General features: G+C 44.8%; 1 protein-coding gene across 1 annotated transcript in view; it reads right to left on the reverse strand.

Annotated features, from left to right (window-relative positions):
• TTC21A (tetratricopeptide repeat domain 21A) overlaps positions 1–12,249 on the reverse strand; it is a 465,179-nt gene that overhangs the window by 221,121 nt on the left and 231,809 nt on the right. Inside the window, exons 16-17 of the mRNA XM_078663200.1 lie at positions 3,577–3,649; positions 3,328–3,438 (exon numbers count right to left, since the gene is read on the reverse strand). Of these exons, the coding sequence (XP_078519326.1) occupies positions 3,328–3,438; positions 3,577–3,649 (184 nt within the window). The remainder of the gene's footprint in view (positions 1–3,327; positions 3,439–3,576; positions 3,650–12,249) is intronic.

Here is a 12,249-nt window from a genome sequence, read left to right on the forward strand (position 1 = left end):
CCCAGAGTTCCTACCAGGAATGCAATTAAAAAGCTAATTATCGGGCAGATTCATGAAACGAAAATCGGCTCGCAAAGGGCCAGATTCTCAGAATCTGGCCCTTTGCGAGCGCAATTTTTGCATTTGGGATTCATCATCCCAAATGCAAAAATCGCTATTACAGAATTCGCATTTTAGCGAGGAATTGCATTTAAGGAATCTCTATTTGAGATTCCTTAAATGCAATTCATTAACCAATTTTAAATTGCGAATTCGCAATATTTGGCCGCTATTTACCACGAAGTCAGACTTCGTGGTAAATAGCGAAAAAAATAGAAAAAAGCACTTTAGTGCATTATTCTCTGTTGCATGTTACACACACACATGTCCTTTGGACATGTGTGTGCGCAACACCTGTGTAATGTTGCATTTCAGGGGTGCTAGAGGGTGTCCTTTGGACACCCCTGGCACCCTTGAAATCGCATCCTTATTTGCGATGAGCAAATTGCTAATCGCAAATAAGGAATATCTCCCCATTCATTCCTATGGGCCTGTAGCCCATAGGAATGAATGGGGAGTTATTCCTTATTTGCGATTAGCAATTTGCTAATCGCAAATAAGGAAGATGTAGGAATCGCAATATTTATTGCAATTCCTACATGAATCCCGTTTTGCAAGTCCTTATTAGCGATTCCTTATGAATCCCTATTAAAGACTCGCAAAACGAGTCTTTGATGAATCTAGCTGTAAGTTGTATTTAATGGATTTTCGGTCAGGCCACACAACTTCCACAAAGATGGCGCACATGCTCAGGCAAGTTAAATAGTGTAACTGATCACCATGCTTGCCCAGGCTGGAGCCAGAGTCCCATGACATGAAAGTTGGGGACTTTTGCTTTCTTTACACTTTGAAGTTATGGTTAACAAAAGCAATATTTAATATTGACATTTCTTTAATTCTCCGTGAATGGTTCAATCATTGGACAATGCATTAGTTTTGCACACATTTTAGATTTTCCATTTTCACACTCAAACGTGCTTTAACCCAGGGACCTCATGTTCTCTACTTAAGGCATCAAGTCTGTAATACGGAGCAAACAGCGTATCTGTAAATCCCACACAATCACAAAACTAGCAGGTGCGCAATTTGTTAGCCACTTTTCCAGATAACGAAGGTATCCCCCTGCACTTCGCCATCTTAAAGCCGAGATCGTCCTGTTCCCAGGATCCATTTTATTTATTTTTTGGGACTGTCAATGCTGCAGGTGAAGGAGTACTGAGGACAAGATCTGCAATGCATTGGGAATCCTTATAAGTTGAATGAATTCATAGAAACCTGGTGACACAATTAGTAGATGTGTCTATTTGTAAAAATTACTTGGGCTGTCTGAGATGATTTCCCCTTCATGATATATATATATTGTATTTTTAAATATGTTATTTTTGTATATGAAATTTTAAATCTCAAAAATATTGTTATTATGTTTAAAGGAAAGAATTAAAGCCACATATATTTGTGACTTTTGACTGAAGGGTATTCAGTGGAATGCAATTCTTTCTGAATTCTGCAGGTTCAACTAGGTTACAAACCACCCACAAACAGCTACAGCACTTTCAACAAAAACCTTAAAATACAACTTCAGTCAACATCCACTGCACAATCACCTGAAAGAGTGTCTAACTGCTACATTTTTTGCTGGATCCACAAAATTATTGGTGCACTGCAGAAAAGATTGGGGGTGCATTAGTGGCACTTATTTAGATGTATTTAATCATTTTAAGGAGCGTAAAATAGATCATATGGCCAAAGTCTGTTGTTCAGATAAAAAAAAGGGTTTGTCAAAATATGACAAAGCGTTACACAATAGGATACAAGATAATACATTCTGAGGTGTAGAAACACATGCAGCGTTGGTGGCATACAGGTTACATATGATCAGAACATGATGAAAAACTATGCATTCTCGCCTGACAAGTAGGGGTAGGGAAGATCAACATGCCTCACTGGATTTGCATACACCCTATCAAAATGTTTAAATTCAATGTCAGCGCACTAGACTCGGGTTAGCTTGGTAAGGGAGGTCTTTGTTTTTTGAGGATAAAAGAGAGAAGAAAACAGAAAAAACAGAAGATAGTATTTTTAAGTTAGGTTCATGGTCAAGCACATTAAAAAAAGGAAAAATGATCAAGATTTAGATGTTTGAGCTTATGTTTATACATTTTAATACAAGGGAATGTCTCATGTAAATGGATGATGGTTTCTGAGCACAAGAAGCAAACTGATGAGGGAGGCTAATGCCAAAATCTATTAAAGTAAGTATACATTTCAATGTTTGCCATTAATGTAGCATCCACAAATTATAGCAAATCGAAAAACGGATAGTTTGCCTTGATTAACAATTTCAATTGATGTCATTTTCAGTATCAAGCGATGCATGGTTGGTACACAATGAAAAATTATTGCAATCTATGGATCAGTTACAGGCTCTGGGTGTTGCCAGCTTTTAGACAAAATAAAAAACCTACAGACCTTTGTAACCGAAACAGTCTGGGGAACTTAAAAGCCCTAGATACAAAAAGCCACAGGACAATGTCAGTAATTTCTCTTTTTCCCTATTTTTTATTCCGTTTTTCGAAGTTCAATGATAAGTGTGGGAAAATATTGTCCAAAAAAAGGACCCTAGGTTGAATCCAACATGAGTGAATACATCTTTTCCTTCTTACACTGTATGAGAAAGCTGGGAATATGTAATTCAGCACTACAAAAACTGTATTCATTCTGTTTTAGGGGAAAAACATACTTTTTGCACCACAGTCTTTTGCCATTTTTCTCAGATCAGGTTAACTCTATACACATAACACTTGTGAGGAAAAGACATATTTGGCTTGGAAACCTTCATATAAAAACAGTTATAAAAGCATAAAGGCAAACTGTCCCACCAACAGGAGAAATACCCATTGAGCTTAAAAGGTTAATTAACGTCAGGAGGAAGCATATGAGCAGCTGTTTACACATAACATAGCTGCTGATGGGTGTCTATTGTTTTCAAATGGTATAAATGTATTGCTTCAATTGTTCATCAGAGGCAAGGTGGCTGACATTGCATAACACAATGCTCTACACTCATCCAAATGTGTCTGAATAACAGCAACAGGAACTGCGTGTGGTCGTAGAATAAAAATATGGCCACCATGTCCCAAAAAATGTACGATAAATGATAATGCAGCTGTAATAGAAAAATCAGTCTGTGAAAACCTGAAACACAACTGAACAACATGCGGATGCAGACGCTGAATGTCAACCCCATGTCCTGCCATCATCAATTGTAAAATAGGTTATTTTTCAGACCTTCTTGTACTGATGGGTCTTGACTAGGGCTTGCCCGATTCTGCTAGCCAGTGCTGCATCGGTTGGATTCCTCCTATGGGCTTGGTCATACACCTCCAAAGCTTTCTCTGGCTAAGAAAGAAAGAGAAGAAAGACCTATCAGCAATGGGCATTTTTCAAGCTCAGCAAGCATTCTTCGCTTCTCTCTGACTTAATGTGATCAAATTGACGTTATAAGTTTTTAGAGTTCGATCAAAAACATATACATACCTCTTGAATTTTCATATATGCATCTCCCAACAGAAGGCTGGTCTGAGGGCCTGGCAAATGCTCGCAAAGCTCTCTGCAAAAACATTTTGCAGAGCGATGGTTAGAATATGTTTCAGTAAAAAGCATCTTTGCTTCTACAGACTCAATATGAAAAGCAACCGAGGCCAGCAACTAAAATGAATTTAAGTTCAAAAGGTTAATCAATAATGAACGTGCTGTGGTAGGCCTACTTAAACAGCAAAATATTTTTCATACAACGTATATCTGGCGCACGTTCAAAGTTGTGGCATCATTTCATTCGCTGACTCACTTACAGAAATGACTAGAAAACATATTTCAAGATAAATAACTGTATACAAATATTCAGTAGGGCATGTCAGATCGACTTATAGCTTTTGAAAAAAGTCCGAATTAGAGTTACCAATCCCCAAAATAGGGAGCAAAAGATGTACTTGTAAATTGGGATAACTGGAGCTTTTATCACAGGGACTGAATGGTCACCGGCACTATTAAAAGATCTCACCTAAATTGTCTGTCAGGAGAGTCGGGAATTCAGGGAATTTTATGTCTAGAAAGAACCAGGGGAGGCAGGAATGAGGACAACAGACCATGAACGTACAAATGTTCTAATTAACAGTAGCGCTGATAATTTTTCATTTTCAAATAACGAATAATATGCCAATAATATAATATTTTTATACATTAATTATTCTTTTTTAAATTGCATCTCAGTTCAAGTCCTTTATTGTATGATGGACTCTTTAGGATTCATGATTCCTTTGTGTTTGGTTTCTTCAATCACATGGGATGAAGTTACAAGCAAATTAGTAAACAAACTATAGTTCATCAAGACCTGTGCCTATGGGTGCTAATTATTTTACGTTTTTAACCGCTTCAAGGCCGATTTTTATAGTTATGCTATTTTGGAGTATCACAGTCATAAAGAGATAAAAGCAACCATAAAGTTACAGAATCTTGGAAATAATTCCTTGTAATTAACTAATTGTGTCATTTGATCAAATTATATAATAGTTGGAGAGTGGTGAAATCAACACCCAAACCTGCACTGATGACCTCTGCACCATCCTCTGTGTCCGTATCAGTTATCTCCAACTAATTCCTGTGGCTTCCATCTCAAATATACATTATAATTCTTGAGCCATTCATTTATTATAGACTCATGGGCTAAACCAGGTGTGAGAATTCGTGTGTATTATTTGGTATGGTTAAGCAACCTTACATTGTAATACACTCCCCAAAACTGTCTTAGGTTCAGTCAGGCTTGTTTGTAAAGGCTTTAGCTCAACCCTTGGTAGCTTTGGCTTCCAGCAGCAAGACTTAAACAAAGGAACCAGTGAAAAGAATTTAGAAGCACCAAACAACAAAATAAGAAAGTTGCACAACACCTAAGAAATCATACACCAATTTATAAAAATAAATAATATTTTTTTGAATTTTTGGAGATCAAGATGAGCAAAATCCACCGGAGGGTTTCGGTGTGTTAGAAATTGAGTTTCTAGTTGGAAGAGTTATTCACCCTGTCCAAGCAGGAACCACAATCCTAGTCAGGGTAAGTCAGATACAAATCCTTAATTATCCTTTGCTCACCCCCTGGTAGCTTGGCACATAGCAGTCGGGCTTAACTTAAGAGGCAATGTGAAAAGTATTTGTTCAAGACTTAATACAGCAAAACAGGGACATCACCACGCAAAATAATCCACACCAGGTTAGAAACATAGAGCCTAATTTAATGAACAAAACAAGACCAAAACGACAAAAATCCAACAAGTAGAAACGGAATTATGATTTTTTTTTAAATATCTTGATATATAGAGTTTAGAGTCATAAAGCGCCAACCGGGGCTATCTGGTCGCACTGGACCAGGTCAAATCCAAAAAGTCAAGACAACCACGATGGAGCGCGGGTCGGACACGGAAGCCATGCAGATCCCTCTGAAAACTGTACCTTCACAGAGGAAGCGTCGACCTTGAGGCGCAGCTGCAAGGTCGGTCGGAGGAAATGCATCGATGTCGATCCGAAGGATAGTAGGTGATGCGTTGGTTCCGAGCCACGCAGTTTCGGGATGCGTTGTACCCCTTGACGATGAAGGCAATGCATTAACGTCAAGCCACACTGTCGGTGCTGTGGTGTTTTCGAAGTGGCAATGCCTCGGCATCGAAGAGAATGTGCCAGTTCTGACCGACGCAAAGTCAGCACTGTGAAGATCTTGCAAAAACAGCCAGAAAGCCCACCTCTGAGGGTCCAGTAGTGAATTGGCAACACTTGGCAGGGCAGGACTCACAGTTGCCAGAGTTCAGAAGCTGTAGCAGGGTGGAGGGAAGTCTTTGATGCCCCTGAAACTTCAGAACAGGAGGTAAGCCAGCAAGCCCTTGAAGTCACTTGGTTCTGGGGATGTAGAGATTCATGTCCAGTCCTTCTAACCACCAAGCAAGGAGGGAAGCAGGCAGCAGGGCAAGCACAGCAAGGTAGGAATCCAGCAGAGTGACCGTCCTTTCAGCAGCACAGCAGTCTTTCTTCTTGGCAGAGTGTCCTCAGGTCCAGAAGTGTACTGAGTGGTGGTGTCAGGGCTCCAGTACTTTTAACCAGTTGGGCCTTGGAAGTGGGGGAGACTTCAAAGAGAGGCCTTAGAAGTGCACTAGGTCAATGCCCTACCTGCCCTGGCTATAGGCTTGCTATAGACTCACTACAGGGGGGTATGCAGCTCTTTGTGTGGGGACAGGCGCAGCCCTATTCAGGTAAAGGTGGCAGCTCCTCCCTATCATCCTGCCCAGAATGACCAATCAGAATGGATCATCAGGATGTGAATGGCACATCATGCACCCCTCAACTTCCTTTGTGTGTGACTGTCTAGAGGGAATGCACAAAGCCAAGCTGTCACTCACCCCAGATGTGTATTCAGAGACAGGCATAGGCACAGAATGGTCAAAGTAAGAAAATGCCAACTTTCTAAAAGTGCCTTTTTCAGACTTACAATTTAAAATCTAACTTTACCATAAGCTGTTTGTCCAGAGACACCAAACCCCACATTTCTATTTTGTCCCAAATGGAAATTACACTTATAAGATGTAATTAGGTAATTCCAATATTAACATATTGGAGAGATAGGCCTTAAAGGAGCGAAAAACAAATGTAATATTTCTTCACTAGCAGGACATGTAAATCTTAAAAGTACGTGTCCAACTTTTTAAACACACTGCACTCTGCCCTTGGGGCTGTTCAGGGCCTACCTTAGGGGTAACTTATATGTATTAAAGAACAAGTTACTTACCTTCGGTAACGATGTATCTGGTAGAGACACAGTCTAGCCGCAGATTCCTTAACTTAGAATATACCCAGGCGTCAGACTGGATCCGGCAAACTTTACGCAGCAGCACCTCTGCGCGTAGGGGGCGGCGCCGCACGGCTCCGCCCTGACCTCGTCCACGGACGTGACGTCAGCGGAGCTATATATGCCCCTCCCAGCACGCTGACGTCAGTTTTCGTCGGAGAAACTTTTCCACAACACAAAGCCACCACCAAAAACGGTGAGAATATGGGAACAGTGTGCGAAAATTATGAAAAAGGAAAAGAAATTGAATGGTGAGAAATAGAGCCATAAAGGACAATGCCAGGCACTGTATATTGAAAACTAGTAAAAGGAAAGAGCAGAGCACAGCTCTCAGAAGCAACCTTATAAAAGTGAAGGCCAAACCACCTGTGTAGGTAGATGAAGATGTGAAAAAATAGCATGGCAGACAACAGATAGTCCGCAACCATAATGTGTAACCGTGAAGGAAAACAAGTCCGGAACATAGGGGCAAGGACAATTCACCACAAGACGTAACCAGAGAGAGACGCCATAACCCCAATAAGAGAACAATAGAATGTGGCAGAGCCAATAGACTTCACCCAATGGGTCGCAGGGTTGGTAAGAGACGCCAAGGCGATGGAGAAGGGGAGAGCTGGGGTGGGAAAAACATGAATAGATCCCACACAGTGCAATCCAGGTATTGGGTTGGAAAGGACACATGACATATAAGCATACCGCCCAATCACGAGAATGGGCGGCGTAGAGCAATGACAACAGAATGAAGCATTCAGTGTTGGAGTGAAGTGAAAATGTCACCCTGCAGAAGGGTCAAGCCACCTGGAGGGTGGTGAGTGTACAAAGCCCAACCTGAAAAGGTCCTCGCAGAACGGGGAGGATGGGGGCGTTAAGGAATCTGCAGCTAGACTGTGTCTCTACCAGATACATCGTTATCGAAGGTAAGTAACTCGTTCATCTGATAGAGACATCTAGTCGCAGATTCCTTAATGTAGAATAGATACCAAAGCCTTACCCATAGAGGAGGCGGGTCTGCAACTAAACCCCATCAAGTTCCCGAGGGAACGTAGCCGTCAACAAGGTGACAAAACACGATGGGGACCGTAAGCCGGCGCAGCCACTCCAGACCATGAAGCTCAGAAAAGAGCAGAAAACATTGGGAGGCAAAGGCACCACAATCCCTCCAAGAACAGAATGAAATCCCCTATATGTATACCAGGTGAGAGAAAGAAAACATATACTAGATAGGTCGGTGTGAAAAGGAAAGTTCATGACTTCGCAAAGATGTGGAACTGAACCTAGGGTCTGATGGATCCAGAAGATCCAGCGTGCTGACCATAAGTAAAACCCAGAGAGATGGCAACTGGTATGACAGAGTCAGCGCATACCGGTCCAGTATGCAGAACAGTGGAAAAAAGCACTGTTGAAACCTGCACCAGCCAAAATACATGGGACAGCATTGGCAGGAACGCAATCCATGGTCAGAAAATGCCGGTAGTACTAGAAACAGAAGACATGCCAGTACATAGTTGGTCTGTCACAAGACATGTGAAAGGGCTGACGGCAACCAGTAGAAGCACACAAAACAGGACTACAGTAAGAACGATAGTCATGTGGAAGATTGGAGGATACATAAGCATACCGTGTGGACCATAAAACGACACAAAGTATAGCAAAGACCCTCCTGTAGGGTAGCATGAGCAGCCCAGATGCAAGAGACGCCATAGCAAGAAGGCAACCGGCAAAAAGGGGCACCAGGCAAATCTGGACACCCACATAAGAGATCGTAGTACGAGCAGACCGGGTCAAGAACCACGGACACCGCATGAAGGAACGTTGCCTGCACAATTCTGCTGTGTAAGAACACAGAGCATATATAGAGTAAGACAAAATACACATAAAAATTAAGCGTAACACAATAAAAGACTAGGGTATGCGAAAAGTACCAACAGTCATGTGGAAGCAGAACTGGACAGGACAATGTCCAGGCCCTTATGCTACATCAGCCCTTTGCCCGGGAGGAGCAATGGTCCCCCCAAGACAGATGAGGAGATGGAGCTGGAGCTAGACACAATAGTGGAAACAGTCAGGACCAACCTAATGGTCCAGGGACCCAAGAAGCGAGTATCCTAAAGAGAGCACTCCCCTTGAGAGTGCTGCAGTGTGAACCCAAAGCAAAGTGTGGAAAAGACCTGTGCGGAAGCAGCAGGGAATGTGGAAAAACTCCTGTTGGGAAAGTGCCCAGAAAACGAGGGCACAAGGCAATGTACAGCAGAGGCGTACATGGCAAAGCCGCCACCCTCAAAGACAAGCCCAGTAAGGGCTGAAGTACGAGAAACTATTACCCAACCCTTAGAGGCGAGAGGAGAACCAGGACCACAGAAGCAACAATGCAAACACCCTATGATAGCAATCATACCAGGGTGCACTCCCAGTTTGCGCCAACACTAATAAGCGTGCCGCACGGCGGGGGTTTTTCCATGGGGTAAAATTATGACAGGGCATCAGCTGTGAAAGAACTGCACCTGACTGAACAGAAGAAGGGCCCCAAGGGACAGCGGCGGGCAAAAGGAAAAACACCCCCGTGAAGGAAGGCAAAGCAGAGGCCACACAGTAAGGAACCCATACCGAGGCTTAGAAGTACTACAGACAACTGGAGCCAACTGTAACCGAAACTGCAATACAGCGATGCTAATGTTAGGATCGCAGAACAGCAGAAAAAGAGGACAGCCTGACCAACAGAAGGATGTCTGTGAGGAAGACTCCATAGGAGCGTACCAAGCCTAAGGCAGCTACCTAATAGACAGCAAATACCCCCCATAGGGTAAGTCTCAACCCCTGCGAGGGGAGTCCTCTTGGGCAAAGCACACATTCAGAGGACTGAAAGAAAGACAGAACCAGCCGTCCGGCTGTACTGAAACAAATACTGAGATGGCAGAACAACCGCCTACACTATCTGGGTACTATGCAAAAGAACCCAGGACATTTTTGAAAATCAAACCAAAAAGGCAACATCGTCTATGCAAATGACTGTCAAAAAGGTCCATGACAATGAAATGCAGATCTCTAAGAGCATCCCGAACATTGTCTGGGAAACGACCTTCGCGCAGCCATGCATGACGTCGCAAAGCCACAGACCAAGCAAGAGCCCTACCCACAGAGTCAGTTGCATCAAGGGAACATTGAAGGGAAATTGCACCATTCCCCTGCCATCAAGAAGAAGGCGATGCAATTCTGCCTGTGGCCCTTCTGGAAGAGAAGGAAGAAGGATCTCAACTAAGTCCCAAAGGGCAAAGGAAGATCATGCGAACATGCAAGACGTGTTTAATGCACGGATACCCGCACTGGCAGAGGCAAAAAGCTGGCGACCACATGTGTCCGACCACCTAGACTCCCTGGTAGGAGGTAACAACGGCAAAGCGGAGGAATGCTGCAAGTCAAATGCCACCTGAACAACGAGACCCTGAGCTCTAGGGTAAAGGGACAGGCAGAGTGGATCATCTGGGGCCAGATGGTGTCAGCGAGCAAAAGCCCGATCAACAAGGTCACCAGAGGAGGGCCTCGCCCATGTGCCAAGCAGGATGTCAAATAAGGATCCCCCAAGGGGCAGCAAAGGTTCCATCTCAATAGGCTCCACGTGGGGAAGATCCAGTAAAGGTTCAGAATGCAGGGAAAAGCCCGTGTGTAGGCAACACTAGCCTCAGTCACCATTCTGGGAGGCAACAATAAACCGTCAGTAGGAGACCAACTCGTTCATTAGACAGTAAAAGTGGAGGAGCCTAAGGCTGATCTGCAGGCCACGCAAAACTAGGTACCTGCACCAAGGGGCACCGAAACGACCTCGGACCCGGGAGTCCAGAGGAACGTCAACCTCTTGCAAAAGAGCAGGCAGAGGCGCCGGTGCTGGTGCGCCGGTACCAGCGTTGACCGACGCCGAGTCGGAGTCGTATCGACGTCCGAGGAGTCCAGAGGAATGTCAACCTCATGCAAAAGAGGAGGCGTAGGTACCAGCACCGGTGTCGACCGATGCCGAGTTGGAGTCGTATCAACGTCGACGACCTCCAGAGGGGACTCGGCCTGGGCGCCATCCGACCGCGATCCCACTGCAATATGCGGGTAGGAAGGATGTCGACAGGGCGTCGAACCCGGCGCCGCATCCGACGTCAGCACAGGAAACCGCGCAGGGCTATGCGGTAACTGTACGGGTGGGCTGGACGGGCGATTGGAATGGCCCTCTGGGCCGTGTCCCGTCGGTGTCGTATCAACACCGGAACCGGAGTCAATGCACGCAGCCGGTGCCGAGGACGAACCCACCGGCGAGGACCCAACATGAGTGCCTTCCACCTCTGTGGGACCCGAAGGCGCACCAGGGAGAGGGGGTGAACCAAAGAAAGAGTGGAGTGCCTTTGAATAAGCCTCCATTTGGACCCGTGTCACTCCAACTCCCGGGAAGGTAGGGTATGAAGGAGACGACTGCTGGGTGCCCGTGACTGGCAAGGAGCAAGAGGAACGGGCCCCAGCGTCACGCGTATGGGAGGAAGACCTCCGAGACTTACGCTTGTGCTTACCCGCCTCTGAACGACATCTGCGGGAACGACCTCGGGAACAGGCATGATCCAGAGAGGGAGAACGGAGGCGCGAAGATGCAGCGCCGGACAGCCGTGCGGCCAGCAATTTCATACGACGCTCCCTCAAGGACTTGGGTTTCATTTGTTGACAGGTGTCACACTCTTTGGAGTCATGGTGCACTCCCAGGCACCACATACATATGACGTGCGAGACCGTGACAGACATCTGGCCCGCACAGGTCTCACACGCTTTAAAGCCCGAAGGCATCACACACTGTTCTGTGACGCCAAAGGCGTCGAGAAGGCACAAAAATATTAAAAACAGTCCAAGGAACCGCTGGTTTTTCAGGATCCGCTTTGGGATGCGGAAAAGAAGAAAACTAACGTCAGCGCGCCGGGAGGGTCATATATGGCTCCGCTGACGTCACGTCCGTGGACGACGTCAGGGCTGAGCCATGCAGCGCCCCCCCAGCGCACAGAGGTGCTGCTTCGGAAGGTTTTCCGGATCCAATCTGACGCCTGGGGATATTCTAAGTTAAGGAATCTGCGGCTAGATGTCTCTATCAGATATGGAAGATTTGGGCCTGGCAAAAGGGTTAAAGTGCCCAGAATGCTAAAGCCAGCAAAAATGAAGTCAGCAAAACAAGATGTCAGATAGCAAAACATCAGTGGAAACCACGCCAAAGATGCCAGGTCTAACATGGAGATATAGATTTTTTAAGAAAACATAAATCTCAGTTCTTTAGTCACAACAGCAAACAAGCATACGCAACCGTAAAG

Source organism: Lissotriton helveticus, chromosome 10 (assembly GCF_964261635.1).
Source record: "Lissotriton helveticus chromosome 10, aLisHel1.1, whole genome shotgun sequence".
Taxonomy (NCBI): Eukaryota; Metazoa; Chordata; class Amphibia; order Caudata; family Salamandridae; genus Lissotriton; species Lissotriton helveticus.